Source organism: Candoia aspera, chromosome 2, assembly GCF_035149785.1.
Source record: "Candoia aspera isolate rCanAsp1 chromosome 2, rCanAsp1.hap2, whole genome shotgun sequence".
Classification (NCBI taxonomy): Eukaryota; Metazoa; Chordata; class Lepidosauria; order Squamata; family Boidae; genus Candoia; species Candoia aspera.
Window position 1 is genome coordinate 114,862,791 of NC_086154.1, and position 15,380 is coordinate 114,878,170.

The 15,380-nt window shown below is 42.0% G+C and overlaps 2 protein-coding genes across 3 annotated transcripts in view; one reads left to right on the top strand and one right to left on the bottom strand.

Annotated features, from left to right (window-relative positions):
* The window catches only part of RBFOX3 (RNA binding fox-1 homolog 3), a 402,758-nt gene extending 392,664 nt beyond the window's left edge, over positions 1-10,094 (bottom strand). The window contains exon 1 of one of the 2 annotated variants that reach the window (XM_063293356.1): positions 10,010-10,094. The gene's annotated coding sequence lies outside the window, so the exon portion shown is untranslated. Of the gene's footprint in view, positions 1-4,416; positions 4,971-10,009 lie in introns of those variants that run through there. The other variant, XM_063293357.1, reaches the window with a different exon arrangement.
* The window catches only part of LOC134490049 (serine/arginine repetitive matrix protein 1-like), a 58,745-nt gene that overhangs the window by 26,755 nt on the left and 16,610 nt on the right, over positions 1-15,380 (top strand). The window contains exons 2-3 of the mRNA XM_063292933.1: positions 9,500-9,572; positions 9,686-10,556. Of these exons, the coding sequence (XP_063149003.1) occupies positions 9,500-9,572; positions 9,686-10,552 (940 nt within the window). The 3' untranslated portion in view covers positions 10,553-10,556. The remainder of the gene's footprint in view (positions 1-9,499; positions 9,573-9,685; positions 10,557-15,380) is intronic.

Here is a 15,380-nt window from a genome sequence, read left to right on the forward strand (position 1 = left end):
CATCAGCTGGTATCTCTTAAGAACCTGTGATGACAAACTGATTTAGCAAATGCACACACTTAAAACCTGTGTTTACAAAATGAATGAGTAAATTCATCCCATAGGGTTTGACAAACTACCTTGAAATAAAACACACAGGCACACTCACCACCTTTACATAATAGTACTTACATACATAATCCTAGATGCCTCATTAGTCCAGCCTAGATGAAGTTAAACCTCGGTTTTATTGTCCCACTGAATTAAGAAATATGCTTCTCAAACACAACCTGGTTCAATATAGTTCAGGACACACAATTTAACCTTCTGGATCAGCAGCTTTTTACAATTATCAGCAATTTCTATGACAATTTGTTTGAATTTCCTATCATATACAAACTAGTAACAGTAGAGCACTCAGAGTGATGAATCCACTTGCATATACTTGCCCATCTCTCTGACATGGGTTATTGTTAGTCCAAGTTGAAGCAACAATAATTTCAGCAGTTTGCAAATGCATACAAGCTACCTAGACTGCCTCAGGAGGCAATTATACTATGCTGATAGGCATATATAATTAAACCTCATTCCTGATGGGAACAAGGAATAGCAAAATAATTCTGTAGAATTCTCTGTGCCAACAATTATTTATCCCTGGACAATTGGAGCAACTTCCTCTTCACCACCATACTGAGAGCCCAATGGAAATGTAGCCTGATATGACCTGTGTACTGTCCAAGCAAAAAAACAAAACAAAACAAAACAAAAAAGCTAATAGACCAAATGCAGGAGCACATGACAGTACAGTACTTACAGCTGAGGGAATATGGCAAGGATAGTTAAATTCCATCCAAGAATTCAGAATAGCAGAGGCTGTGCCATTAAGAACACAGGATAAGGTAGAAAAGATACTGAAAGAAGTCAGTGCTTAGAAAGCCAGGTGAATCAGATGAACCAGAGTCTTGGGCCCACAAGCACAAGGCAAGGTTGTACAAGAAATGTTTCAACAGTAGAGGTTTTTCATACGGAGTGCTTTTATACAACAGAATCCTCAAGCCCCACTGCAGTTTGGTCAGCATGTATTAGCCTTGCTCAGAAGGCAGGGTAATTTGCAAACAACAGCAAGTATTGAGTACAGTAGACCATTGCTCTCATGAAGCTCTTCCCTACCATTTGGTACTTCTGTGGCTTGTAGATATTCTACTCTGTGGGGCTGGTACTTTCAGGAACGTGGAGCTTGTGCCAAAGAATCTAAACTGGAGTCTGAGGCCCTGGGCTTGTGGGTCTTCTCTGATCCGCATGCTGGGGTCTGGCTCAGTGGCTTCCAGAGCTATCCACTATTCATCCCCTTCCTCAGAAAATGAGCCATCCGAGGAGACCATGGCAGGAAGCTGAATCTGGTCCAAGCACTGGGTTTTACACATACTCACCTATCAAACTGGACATGCGCTTTCCTGCCATGCTCTTCCACTCAGAGAAGGAAGACTTGTTAAGATGACACTGGTTATAAGGAGGCTTGTGAAAAGGAGAAAGGTACTGCCTTTTTCTGTGTCTAAGGGAGGAGTCCTATAATTTCCATTTTCCTAACTCCAATATATTCCTGTGCAGCTTCAGAGTGATGAAACGGACCCTGGACTTCATAGCAAGCAGCTTCTGGATTAGTGAATTTCACTACCAAACAACAGCACTTCTCCCATTTGAAAGAAGCAACTGAATTAGCAACACACAGAAATGTGATTCTTCTTTCATTACAAATAAAAGTCCTTAAAAATATTTAAATCAAAACCTTAAGATAAGAACTACTTTAAGTTGCGTCTGACCGTATGTGGATTTGCCATAGCTTTCTTTTCCTTCAGTTTTTTCAGCTGTAGAGTCTCCCATCTAACCACTAACCTGCTCTTACCCGGCTTAACTTTGGGAGGTGGGAGGGTCAGGCAAGTTCAACTAAGTACTGCCACTTGCTGTAGTAAAACAAAATATACTTTGGCCAACGGGGAGCAAGGGGAGAAGCAAGAGAATCATGCTATCACAGGCATTAGATAAGGCATGGAAAGCCCCACTGAAACATATACAACTTTTTTGCAAAAATACTGCTTATACTTCAGGGGGGTTGTTTTTAGGGATAAAAGGAGGATTTGATGCAGCGGTGATTGATTATGCAAGCAATCCTGTTTGAACTGCTGTGAGCTGCATTGATTCTACTCATAGCAGAATCCCCATCCACTGCTGTTACCTTTTTTCTCTCTGCCCACAACCACCACAACAAATTACGAGGAAAGGCTAGAGAGTGCAGAGCCTGTAGTGAAATTGGGAGAGGCCTGCTCTGGGGAAAAATTATACTCTGCAGGCAAGAATCCTTAGAGTACCATTTTCTACCAGAAATGAGGCTTGATTCTGATGCTTGCTGTGACTTGCCCTATCCTCCTTTGCCAAAATAATTTTTCTTTCTCTTCATTTTCTTTTTGTTGCCCAGGAACATGGAATAGTAGGCAAGGTTGGTCTGGCAATGCATATTTTGAACATTAAAATTAATACCGGAAGAACCTCTTGCCCATCTCTGCTTGTTACGAAAATGTCTAAGCGCTATGGCAGGATGGACACCCACATATATACACAGGCTACTATTGTACGTAGCTCTATGCAATCAGTGTTCCATCTTGAGAAATCATTATCTGTATTCAATTCTTCTGTAGCCAGTTAAGTCTCCTCCATCTTTAATTTATATGAGGGATCTGAAAGTCAGGGCTGCAACTAGGGTCTGTGTCACCAGAGAAAACATGGATTTCACACCCATTTTGGCGCCTCCCCAGCACTCATTTTGGCACGCCCCCCAGCGCGGCACCTGGGGCACATGCCCCACTTGCCCCCCCCCCCCACACCAATTGCAGCCCTGCTGAAAGTAATAGAAGCTAAAAGAAGTTGAAAGAGTTAGCCTAATCAACTGCTCTGGATTCACTTCTTTCATCCAAGCTAATGTTCTGGTAAAGAATGCTAGTTTGGATACACAGATGTGTGTACAGTACAGGGCCCCTTTCAAAAATAAATGAGCTGGGAATAATTCAAACCAGGAAGCCAAACTGGGGAGAGGGCAATATGGCTGGACTCACATGGAATTCATTTTTCATGCAGACAGACTGCCTCAAATAGCTTCTAAATCAATAACTGTGTAAACAAGCCTCCATTTAGGAACAGTTCTAGTTTTCATCTCATCATCTGAATAAAGATGCAACTGAGCAATTAACCCACTAGAAATGCTTCTCATGGAACTGGAAGAACTCATTATTGTTGCCCAATTTATAGTTTTAAAAACCTTCAAAGATAGTCCAAGTTATTTTGCTATTTACAAACAATACATCAAACATAATTTTATCTGTGCTCATCACTGCCTTCTGCTTTTCCTTTTACTCTTCCTGCCCCCTTTACCACTGGATGAACTAGAGACAATAAGGCATTATGAAGATCACATCCTGTTCTATGCAAAATTAGCTAAGAACTGTATTTTATTCAGCCACAAAAACAAATAGCCCTACATGTAACAAGTGCAGATTGAGAAAGCAGCAGGCAGAGAAAGCATTACAGAGAGAGAAAAAGAGGAAGATTAAATGCCCCTTTCCCTGCCTCTCACTTCATAGCAATTCACTCTCTTCTGATTCCACTTTGTACAGAAGGGGTGACCATTATGGCTTTAGAATACAAGAAGGCCACCTCAGTCCTATAGATGTGAAGCTTGTCCCTTTTTTTTTTTTGGTGACTTCGAGTCAGTGACTGCCTGGACAAGCCCCTGCGGTTTTTTTGGCAAGGTTTTTCAAAAGCGATTTGCCCTTGCCGGCTTCCTAAATCTGAGAGAGAGTGACTGGCTGGCTTTGTGCCTAAGGTGGGACTAGAACTCACAGTCTTCCAGTTTCTAGCCTGATGCCTAGAGTCACTGAAAAATGCAGCGTAAGTTAGATACAGAGGAAAGCTACTCTACTATTACATATATGAAATCAAGCCATTTCCTCTGTTGGTTCTTCATTGCCATAAACACAATTTCCTATTTTAATCTGAGTCTCCAAAGGGTCAGTAATAGCAAGAACTCTCTTGTTCTGGGTTTTATAGCGTCCAGCAGCCAACAGAAATCTGGTTATCATGTAGAAATTATAAACATTATAAATAACAACTATCTCCAATAGTTGACAAAGTGTTTCCTTTGGAATCTATATCAACGACTCACTTGATTGAACCAAGAGTATGCAGTCTACAACAAGGGAAGCAATACTAACAGCATCAGCTGTACATGGCACCGTCAGTTTTGTTCTTGAATGCTCTGAATCTCTGGTAAGACTACAAAGACTAGTAGTAGGTGCCAGATAAATGTGCACTAGGCTTAAATCTATTGATTTATTTATTTTTAAAGGAAAGAACTAAATGCAAGAAGGCAGTTTGCAAAGAATGCACCTTTGGGGATATCAGTTCTCTATTGGAGACTATCTTAATATCTCTCTTCTTTAGTGGAAAGGCCCTCTTCTCTGTCCAATACTGGGCATTTCCAGCTTCCTTCAAATGTTCGTAAGGATTACAAGAAATAAAAAAGAGGCACTCACTAGGCTTTTAAATGTTTGACAAAGATTATTCCAATACAAGAATAAGACCTAAACTTTTAGCTACCCCTCAGTCCTTTATTTACTTAGGCATTAAAACCTTGATTTCAGAAGGACTTACTTCTGAGTAAAGATGCTCTAAACTATAGAACTAAATTTCTCTTCCCTACTATAAATTATAATTCACACAGGCTTTTTATTTAACTTTTCTTTCAGGGATTATAGTCTTATATACACTACATCCTGAGTCAAATACCTATCACATGAAGTGGTGCTGATCTTAGAGGGAACCCATGATTTTCTGTCAGTCATTATCCTCTTTTGCTTAAGACATCTGGGTTTCTTTTAATCATACAGTTTATAATCTGTTTCCTGTATACCAAGATGTCTAGCAAACATCTTACACTTCCCTTTGCTACCCCTTTTCTGGAATTCCTATTCTGAGATCTCCTATGTAATATAGGTGGAATTAAGAGTTTGACTTCCCAGATACAGTCTCAACTTAGCAATGCTATATCTCTTCTTTGAGGACCAAAAGGTTTTGGCAAGCCAATAAGACTTTTACCACTCTCCAAATGCAAACGCCTATATGTTATTATACAAAGTTGTAATGCTATTTTCCTTTATACAATCACTAAGGATTGCGGTATTCAAATAATAATCATAATAACAACAATACTCTCTTTAGCCCCAAAGTGTTTGTGGAAAATTATAGGCTAGTTTTATTTTTCTTTTCATATAAAGCCTGATCTAACTTTGAAAGTTCCAGTGTAATAGACGTACAAATAGACTTCTTTTAACCTTTTCAGACAATTCTCAGCCCAGCAAACAATGGGTGTTCCTCAGTTTCCTGAGTGAGGGTTTTGTATGTATATTTCAGTCATGACTGGTAAGCACCAAACATACAAATCCCCTATCCATACATCCAAAGGACACAGAAATTATAGATATTGCTGTCCACCCAAGAAATGAAAGGTCTGCTGATCTTCCACTACAAATTTCCCTATGCTTGTTTGTGTGCTTAAAAAAAATGCCTCTCAGTATTTTCTGCCTTGGGCTAAACAAAACACAGGACAGATTGAAAGCCACTTGTAAATATTGAAAAGTACTTTGGGGAATTTTTTTTTCTTTAGTTAATCTCTCCTCCATTATAGCCCAAAACCCAGTTGTTCTCCAAGATAAATGGTGTTTCCTGCCACCTCCTTCTCAAATATAACAAGATTTCAGTTGCAAGTTTTTATTCCTCCAGCATATAACACCTCCGCCTGAAAGTTACCTGGAAACATGTAAAACCTTTGATCAAACTACAATAAATATACATTTTAAACCCTTACATTTTAAGCGTAGCTTGCAAGATGGGCTGTGTAGAAATATGATAAAATAAACAAACAAACAAACAAACCCAAGCTTGGTAATATTTTTATTAAGGCCAACCCAAAATCATCATGATTACAACTGCTTCCTAAAAGTTAAACAGCTGGAAACTATACTTTCTTAACCCTCATATTGTAGCTATTCAATTTTCTTTTTCTCATTCTTCATCTAAAGATCCATTTCCAGAAGTAACAAAGCCCATTCAGTCATCACCACACCGATTAGCAAAATTGTCGAGCAATTAACAAGGCAATAAACATGCATTTGGGTTTAAGGAGAATACAGTTTTCTTGGGATGCAGAAAACCATGTGAAGGCCAAGAGGCTAAACAGGTATGCCACTCTGAAATCCCTTGAGCCGCAGGTCAGGATGGGATCAGTTCTCAAATAGATGAGAATCTTTTGCCAACTGCCTATTTAGAACACAAGGAAGATGCTAAATTTCAAAGATGAATCCACTTCACTTCTAGAATGCACTCTGATTCAGGTTACAGAAAAGAAAAATTCAAATCACCACAAGTACTGTATACCATCACATAATAAACTGCAATACTCAGGGCTACAGAAGACTACCTGCTATTTACATATTCACTAAAATACAGATTTAAAAATGATATTTAATTCAGAGGGTATTTATTTTCTCCTTCTTAAACAAAATGCAATAAGTGTCCTTGCTTGGAATATCTTTTTTGATGAAGACAAAAAGGTTTAGATTACTTTCAATCTCCAACTTAACCCTGGCCACTAAACAGCCTTTTATCAATATTGCCTTTTCTTCTCACAGTTGCACAGTAGACACTAAGAAGGACCGAAAAATGGAAAAGTGAATAGACAAAAGAAGGAAAGAATCCCCCAAACCCTAAATGTTAGTTTAAGGTACAGTCCTAAACAACCACTTAAAAGTAAATCACACTAAACTTGTGGGACTTACTTTTATAGAATTGGGCTCTTAATCTAGTTCAGACTGGATTCTCTTTTCCTCCCTTTTAATCAACCAGCACTCCATGCAACTCTTTTCTTCACAATTTATATTCACCTAGAGGGGCTCATTTTAATTAGTGTTAACGGGAATATTACAATAGTGCCTAATTAAGATCTCTGTTAAGAATCCAAAATGCAAACTTAATTGGGAGGAGGTTGTAGAGAAAAAATGACGAAAGTTTTACATTTTAATAGATGTAATTATTAATGGATATATTCAATTAAAATCAGCCATTCAGGTATTTTTGAAAACAAAAAGGAGGGAATGAGCAAATCTTCAAAGCGGCATATTCTTGTAAGAACTGCCTGCTGTTTAGGACAAACATTAGCAGTTTCAGAATATGAAGATAAATGCATCAGTTGCAATTATTTACCCAATAATTTATTTAGTCACCCTCAGGTCCAGGAAATAAATAAATAAACATATTCCTGCCCTCATTTAAATGTTTGCATGTGCATGTTATGTGTGTCTGAAGAGTTTTCAGTGGTCCTGGACAATTTGTCCTGCCTCTTATCTAAGGGTGCATTTACACACACACACATACACACCAATGTCAGCTTTTCTATTTGAAGAAGGCATCATACTTTTATCACACATCCCACACATATGATTTAGTATGTAGAATGTTTTTGCTCTTGGATTTGATTTCTTTTGCCCAACTCCTAGAAAGAAAAACCCACTATTATTTCTAACTGTCTTGTCCTCAGTTTTCCATCTTTATGGGAGGACAATCAAAGAATGCTGATTTTTGAGATTCAGGTGTGAAGCTTCCATTTCGGTCCCCAATGGACCACTGAAAGGGATAGGTTTTAAATCCAGCATGGCTTGAACATTTCCCAGTTATTAATCCTGAAGTCCAGAGGAAAAGATAGCTCTTTTTCAAGTCATACCGTCTTGTTTTGGTTCTGTGCAAATGGACTAGTCTAGAATTACAGGCACCTACTTCAGATGTATTATATGAAGACCCAGCTCTCTGGAAAAGGCTCTAATGCTGGGAAAGGTGGAAGGAAAGAGAGGAAGAGGACAACTAGCAGAAAGGTGGATGGACTCAGTTGCAGTGGTGATGAGTGCACCATTGGGAGATTTGAAAGAACAGGTTAGGGATAGATCATCATGGAGAAAATCTATCTATGTGGTCACTAGGAGTCGAAAACAACTTGATGGCACATAATCAATCAATGGTATTGCTTTAATCCCTGTCTTACTTAAGGTAAACCATCAAGTTTAAGGCTGAGCTGAAACTTGAATCCATCCCTCATCTGAGCTATCACTCTCTTCTCTGAATTCAGTGGTAGAGTGCACAATTCACATATAGAAGACCAAGATTCAGCCCTTGGCATCTCAAGGTAAAGTGGAAAAACTCTGCTTGAAACCTTAGTGCTGTCCTTTCATACTGCCAACACTGGGCTAAATATGCCAATGATCTAACTCAGTAGAAAGCATCTTATGTTCCCATGTCCAAGCTAATTGTCCACCTGCGGTCTCTCTTTCATATTGTATCAACCAGTCCAAAACATCTTGATTTTCATCAGCTGATTTATAGGAATGAGAGTTCCTCCTTCCCCCATCCCACTAAGAAAAAGAAATGTACAGTGACAATGCTGAGCCTAAATCTTTCTCCTCTCCCTTTTAGCACTTACAGACTATATCTAACAAAACCAAAAAAACAGAGCCTGCCAACTCCTGTATTAATATGGAACAGGTAAAAGGCAGAGATGTTAGGGGAAAGAAGGGGAGAGAAGGGAAACAAAAGGTAAGGTATGAATTTGCACAATTCAGCACCTTCAAGCACAGCTCTTATTTGCTTTTGTGGCTTGGTGCTTACTAAAGTTATCTCCTATTTCCTCAGGAGCTACTTTGCTTCAGACTGCTTCTATAAGGATTTCTAAGGGAAGCTCTTACTGGGAGCCCCCTGCTGAGGTGTAATAATGTGTGTGTGATAACACAAAAGGAAAAGGAGGGGAGGCACTGCTGGGTTATAAATCCCCTCTCTCCTTCCAGTCTCTGGCAATTCAACTTGGGATGGTGAGGCAGATCTTGCTCAGAGAGATTAGCTCTGTATTGTTATTCTGCACAGCAACCCAACTTCTCTGTGAAGGCTGCAGAAGAAACAATAAAGAGAAGGATTTTGCTCTGCGCTGCCCCCACCCTCCACTCTTTGAAGCCCACGAGAGCAGGAGGCTAGAAGCTGAGGGACAATGCCATCCTCCTCGCCTTCTTGATAGTTTCTACCCAGAGCTTTAATTAAGAAAGTGTCCGTCACCTGAACTAAAACGCAGGTCTTCGTGTGCAGCATCAGTCCGACCTCCCCCCTCCCTCAGACCGTCGAATTAAGCCCAGACCTATATTCTCTCCCCCAATTTGGCAGGATCGAAAAGTTCCCTGGGTAGCCTAAACCTCTGGCAGACTGCTCCGAAGCAAGCCCTCCTGAGTTCAATGACACTCGTTCCCAAGAGCGCCGCGCCGGGCTGCCACTCTAGTTTCCAAGAGGACTGCAGGGGCAGGGGGTCAAATGTCGCGTCCTCCGGCATCCCGGACGCTCCACGCCGCTATGAAAAACCTCCGCCTGTCTCTTGCCTTTGAAGAAAAGAGGACGACGGCACCGCTGTGGGGAGGACAAGCTGCGGGGCTAATCCTCCGCCGCACAAGGATCGGAGGGTTCGCCTCCGAACCCGCCTCTCGAAGCGCGCGCGCGCTTGCTCGCCATAGTTGGGGGGAGGGTTGGCCAAGCGTCTGAGCGCCTCCCCCGCAAGAAATGAATCATCCCCCAGAGCCAGGCTTCGGAGCAGCCCCGCACACTAGAAGCACCAGGAGGGGCAGCGGCTGGCGTTGGCAGAGCCCCTACCTCCACCCGCTCTCGCGCGCCGGCTGCGCGGTCGGCCAGGATTTGCCTTGTTGCGCGAAGATTCCGCCTCCCCCAGCCCGAAACGGGCGCGCGCTTCCCCCACCCCCGGCTGCACCTGAGGAGAGGGGGAAAGCCAGGCAGACCGCCTTCCCACGCGAAACCCCCTAAAGCAGAGAAAAAGCGGCGAGATAAGCCCGGCCGGCCGGCCCCTTTGCCGGCAGCTCCCGGGCAGCCCTCGAGGGTGACTCACGCTGTCTCAGTAGTCCCTGCGACGTGGGCAGGCAAGCGCAGGAGCCCCAAGCCCCTTTGCACTGAGCAACATCCCAGGGGCTGCCCAGCGTCAGGAGAAGGAGGCGGCGGTGGCTACGGCGACCAAGCGCGTGGAGCGAGGCCGGGAAGGACTGGGAAGACGAGGCTCTTCTGCGCTCGGCTCTGGCTCTGGCTCCGGCTCCGGCTCCGGCTTGGCAGGCTGGCAGAACATGCGGCTGCGCCCGAGCCGCCTATAGCCCGGAGCGAGCAAGCGAGAGGAAGGAACGCGCGAACCCGCCCCCGTCGCGGGGGAGGGGGAGCCCCGAAGAGGCCACGTGCGGCAGCACCTGCGGCCGCCTCCCGGCCCGTCCCCCGCCACAAACTTACGCATCGAGGGAAAGGCTCGCCGAGCAACCTCTCGCCCTTCTTTGGGGTATCTGTTCGGCGCCCCTCCACTTCCCAATCAACACCCAGAGGCACCTGCTTCCTGCAGAGCGAGAATTCCGCCCGGGTCTTCCAAGTCACCTATCCCACCGGTATCTGAGGTGGTAAGTACTTAAGACGCCGGGAAACCCTGATCCAAGTTGCTTCCCCGAGCAGGCTTGTAGAGTAGAAACCGTACAGGCACAGGATGGTTGTCGGAACTGTTATCAAGTATGGCTCTTGGCAGAAATCCAGCTATGCATGATGTAGTAATCCAAGTCCTGGTCTTTCCATCCCAACGGGGTTCACCTGTCAGCCATCTGTCTCCTGATCAACACACCCCAGTTCCTAAATGGCTGCCATCACTCCAGCTGAAAAAGCACCTACTCCATTCTGCCTTCCCAAAAAACTGTTTCAGCAAAGACCAGTCAATAAATATCCCATTCACAACACACCAATCTGTAGCTAAAATTCCCCAACTATACAAGCTAATAATGTACCTTTCCTTCCATAACAGCAGTCAGTAAAAGTTTTAGCAATCATCTACTACTACTACATACACATGGATATTGCCATTCTCACAAACAGCACTTTGCAGCTACCAACTTAAACATTCTCAAATCTATATAACCATTCCTTTCAAGAAACAGTCACCAATAGTGCTAAGTTTCACCCTCGGTATTCTCATCACTCATTAAAGTCGGTTACTTCTTTCTGAAGAAATATGTTGCCTCATTTTCTGTACTAGCCAGGGATCATATCTTCTTAGTAAAGGGCATGCATTCTTCTCCCTTTTAAACCTTGTTCAAACACCTTCAAACATCACTTCATCAATTCCATCTGAAAATATATTAATTCTTTTTTCAGTGGGTTTCCAAGGATTCCTTTACCTTTCTAGTGACAATTTTCTTAGCCTCCGGGCTTTCAACCACCTGAAGAAGCAATAGCTGCTTTATCATTCCTCTACACTCAGATCATCAGCTAAAGGCTCAGGTCTTTATTCACCCCTTGTCAGAAATGAACAAACAGAGGGGTTTATGTCACCCTATTTACAGAATGCTTCTTCCAAGCAAGCTTGCCGGACATCAGCACTGCCTCCTTTTCAAAAACAAGATTCTTTTTATTCACCCATGCTTTTAAAGGATGGAGATGAGATAGTCTGAGAGAACACCTCCCATATTTATCCATCATGGCACAGGGTCTGGTTATCTGAGGGACAACGTACCTCCTTTCTGCCCACCAGGTATTGTTCAGGCAGAGTGGGGGCACTGCAGGTCCCTTCAATTAAATCAGGGTTTCTGAACCAGGGTTCCACGAGAGGTCACTAGGGGCTCCCTGGGAGATCACGATTTATTTTAGAAAATTATTTCAAATTCAGGCAACTTCACATTAGAGAGGTAAATTTCATTATTTTTAGTTCAAGAACACTGTTAGTGCATATATACAGGCCTACCCATGAAACGAATATAATAATTTTGTAATTTGTGGCCTATATTTGAGCCTGAATATGCAGGGATTCCCTGAGGCCTGAAAAATGTTTCAAGAGTTCCACCAGGGTCAGAAAGTTGAGAAAGGCTGAATTAAATGTTGCCATCTTGTGGGACCAAAGAAGTGTGCTTCCTCTGTCGTGGACCCCACCCTCTGGAACAACATCCCACCAGAAACAGATAGCACCCACTCCCCTGGGGTTCCAGAAGGCCCTTAAGACCTGGCTGTGATCCCAGGCCTGGGGTTAATGTGGTTGTTATGCACTGTTGGGGCCCCAGTTGTATTTTTGTATTCTTTATTGTTCTAGTTGTTTTAGTCTGGGCTGCCTGTTTACGTGGGTTTTAACTGTTCTTGCTTTTACTGTTTGATTTTTCTGGATGTTGTATGTTGCTCAGTCTTCTGGAGCGGGTGTCCATAACAATTAATAAGTTAAATTAAATCCTGAGCCTAAGAACTTCATTGGAAGGCCTTCTCCCAATGCCCTCACCTGACAAGTGACCATTAGAGAAAGAACTTTTGGCAGTGAAACACCTCTCCTCCAGAGACTTGCCTGGAGCTCACATTATAATCTTTTCAGGTCAGATGATAAGTGTTTAATTTTCCCAAACATTTTAAGCACAATTTTGATATTTTAAAATTTTACTATTTGCTTTATTGTGCTTTTATTTATTATTTATTTGATACATGTTTGTCATTTCTTATATAATATTAACAAAGTGGTATACAAGTAACAAAATAAAAACAATTCAAATACAAGAGTAAAATTATTTTTAAAACTACAGAGAGTAGATGCCACCACAGAGAAGGCCATGACACTTGGTATTTATTGCCATTATTATTTAAACGTCACCAAGCATGGGAAAACCACCAATTACCATACAGAATGTCTTCTGGAGGTGTTTATAAGATCTGGGTGCTCCACCCAAAGACTGTTGACTTATGGACCTAATGACCACTAGATGACAGGAAAGAGTTTGTCTCTCTCAACTGCAAGGTTGTGGTTGCTTGGATTTGTGCAGTCCAGATGCAGCTGCTGCATGAGTGCGCTTGAATCCAGAATTCAAAAAAAGGGGATTGATGTATGAGAAAGAGGATTCAGCCATAGGGAACTCCCAGGCACATCCACATAATTTGTCCAAAATGGTTATTAACCTTTTAACTAAGCACAAGATGTCTCCCTTGGCTGCCATCTAGTGGTTGTCTGAACTTGTGCAGCAATGATGTAGCCATGGAATAAGTATTGCTGAAGAGCTGGGAGTTGACAAATCACTTTCCTGATTCTTGTGTCAAATCACAGCATACAGGCAGATCTAATCATCCAATAGGGTAGGAGAGGAAATGTTGTATCTGTACCAGGTTATACTCTATGGTAGACACTGTAGGAAGAGAGCCATCTTAGTCTATGGTGGTAAAAAAAATCAGGAGTCTGGTAGCACCTTTTCCAGCTAACAGATTTTATTAAAAGGCATAAGCTTTCATGAGACTCCTGATTTTTAGTCTATGATAGAGTGAAAAACTTTCTGTGGAGAGGGAAACCGAGGAGTCAATGCTTTCCAAGAGCAACAACCGCTGGAAAGGGAATTCACCACCAAACGGCGTACAGAAGCCCATGAGTCATTTAATGCATGCATTAAGCTGGGGGTGGGCTTGTCAGTTTCAAGGCTTCACACTTTCTAGATTGATCAATTGTCCATCCAGTTTAACAGAGAAAGAACAAAAAAGGAAATGGCTGCAGAATCTGGGCTTCTGGTCTCCCTTGCAGCCAAAATGACAGTGTGGAATAGACACTGAGCCCCACAACCAGACAGAAGTGGGCAGGCCCATAGCAGATCTGCTGAGACAATTATAGCCAAGCAGATTGCAGTCCTGACTGCATCGCCTCAAGCTGCTATGGATTTTCCAGTCGGGAGATCATCTTCTGTTTTCCAGGATGCCCATAAGATGGAGGCTCCGTTGTGAAGACGTGTCCTCAGCAAAGGTCTGTAAGGGCATCTTTGTACCATGTAAACAAGCTGTGTGGATGAGCCCTTGGAGATCAAATCCAAAGCCCTACACAGCATATCCATATGGTAGATTATAATACAATGTACACTGCCAGAGAATTTCTGTTAATTGGGCAGTATAAAATTAGAGTAAGAAAATAAATTGCTACCTTGCTCACACACTTCTGTGGCAGCTTCGCTTGAACTTAAGCCGTCTATGAAATTAGCAATATTGTACAGATGCTGTTGTTAAACTGAAGACCATCCCCTGATTAAAGCATCAGTAAAATATAACTGGGCCCAAACAACAGAAGGAGCACCTTTTACTATGCCATCTTGTTATGATCTGAGATTATCAGAGGGGACCCTTCTTTATTTTCCATGATGGGTAAAAGTATATTTTGTAATTACAGCTTTCTGTTTTGTGACACATCAGCTTTTGAATGACATCCCAAAGAAGGTGTAATTGGTGCTGACTCTTTTGGCATCCAAACAAGGCCTTTTGGCTGGCAGATTAGCAATAGCCAACATCTGTCTTAATCTCCCATGTTTATATGGGGAGAAGTCTGTTGACAGGAGGATGGTTGGATGGTGACCACTAAATGGCCAGTCCTGCTGCTAGATGGGTTAAAGAGGAGTCATCTGTGCTGGGTCCAGACTGATGACTGCCAGTTTAATTCCTGTGAGAGTTGCAGAGGAGGCTGACATTACTTCTGTTTTTTGTCTTTTTTTTCCTCTTGCATATCTTTGCCCATTCTCTCCTCCAGCCAGAGCAGTTTGACTGAAAGAGTTTTGCAAGGATCTTTCAATTTCAGTTTGCTGTGTAAGCTATCAGCACAAGAAGACTTAAGTCAGGAATAGGATATTGCAACTGCCAGTAATTAATAATGGGCTAGTTAAACAAAAGAATGGAGAAAATCTGAATTGTATGTATTGGGTAGCCAATAATATATTTAGCTATTTCATAAATTATTTTTGTAATGTATCATCATTCTTATTAGAACGTGAATATTTGAGCCTACCTTTCTTAAAGTGCCATTTTCCAAATTATTTTAAGATATGTGTTAACATTTTGGAGTTCTGATGCCTCAAGAGGATGGATAAGGTACCAGATACCTATTTGTCAATTTACTATGGCATTACATACTATACAGGATCATAGATTTGTGTCATGACCTTGATTAAGAATTCCAATCAACTATCCAATGGATATTTAGTGGTTGGGGCTCAGGAAGTTATAACCAGGTCACCATAGGGATGGTGACAAAGAAAACAAAATTAGTAGTCATTAATTACTGACTTTACTTTTGATGGTTATACAGTATTGTCATGTAGCTATGTTTACCTGGAAGTGAGTCCTATTGAATTAAGAATATTTATTAATAGTTGTTTTAAAAACACACCAAAGACCTAGGTGGTCTATTCAAGTTACCATATCTACTTGCAGATAAGCCAAGAAATTTAGGTGCCAAAATACAT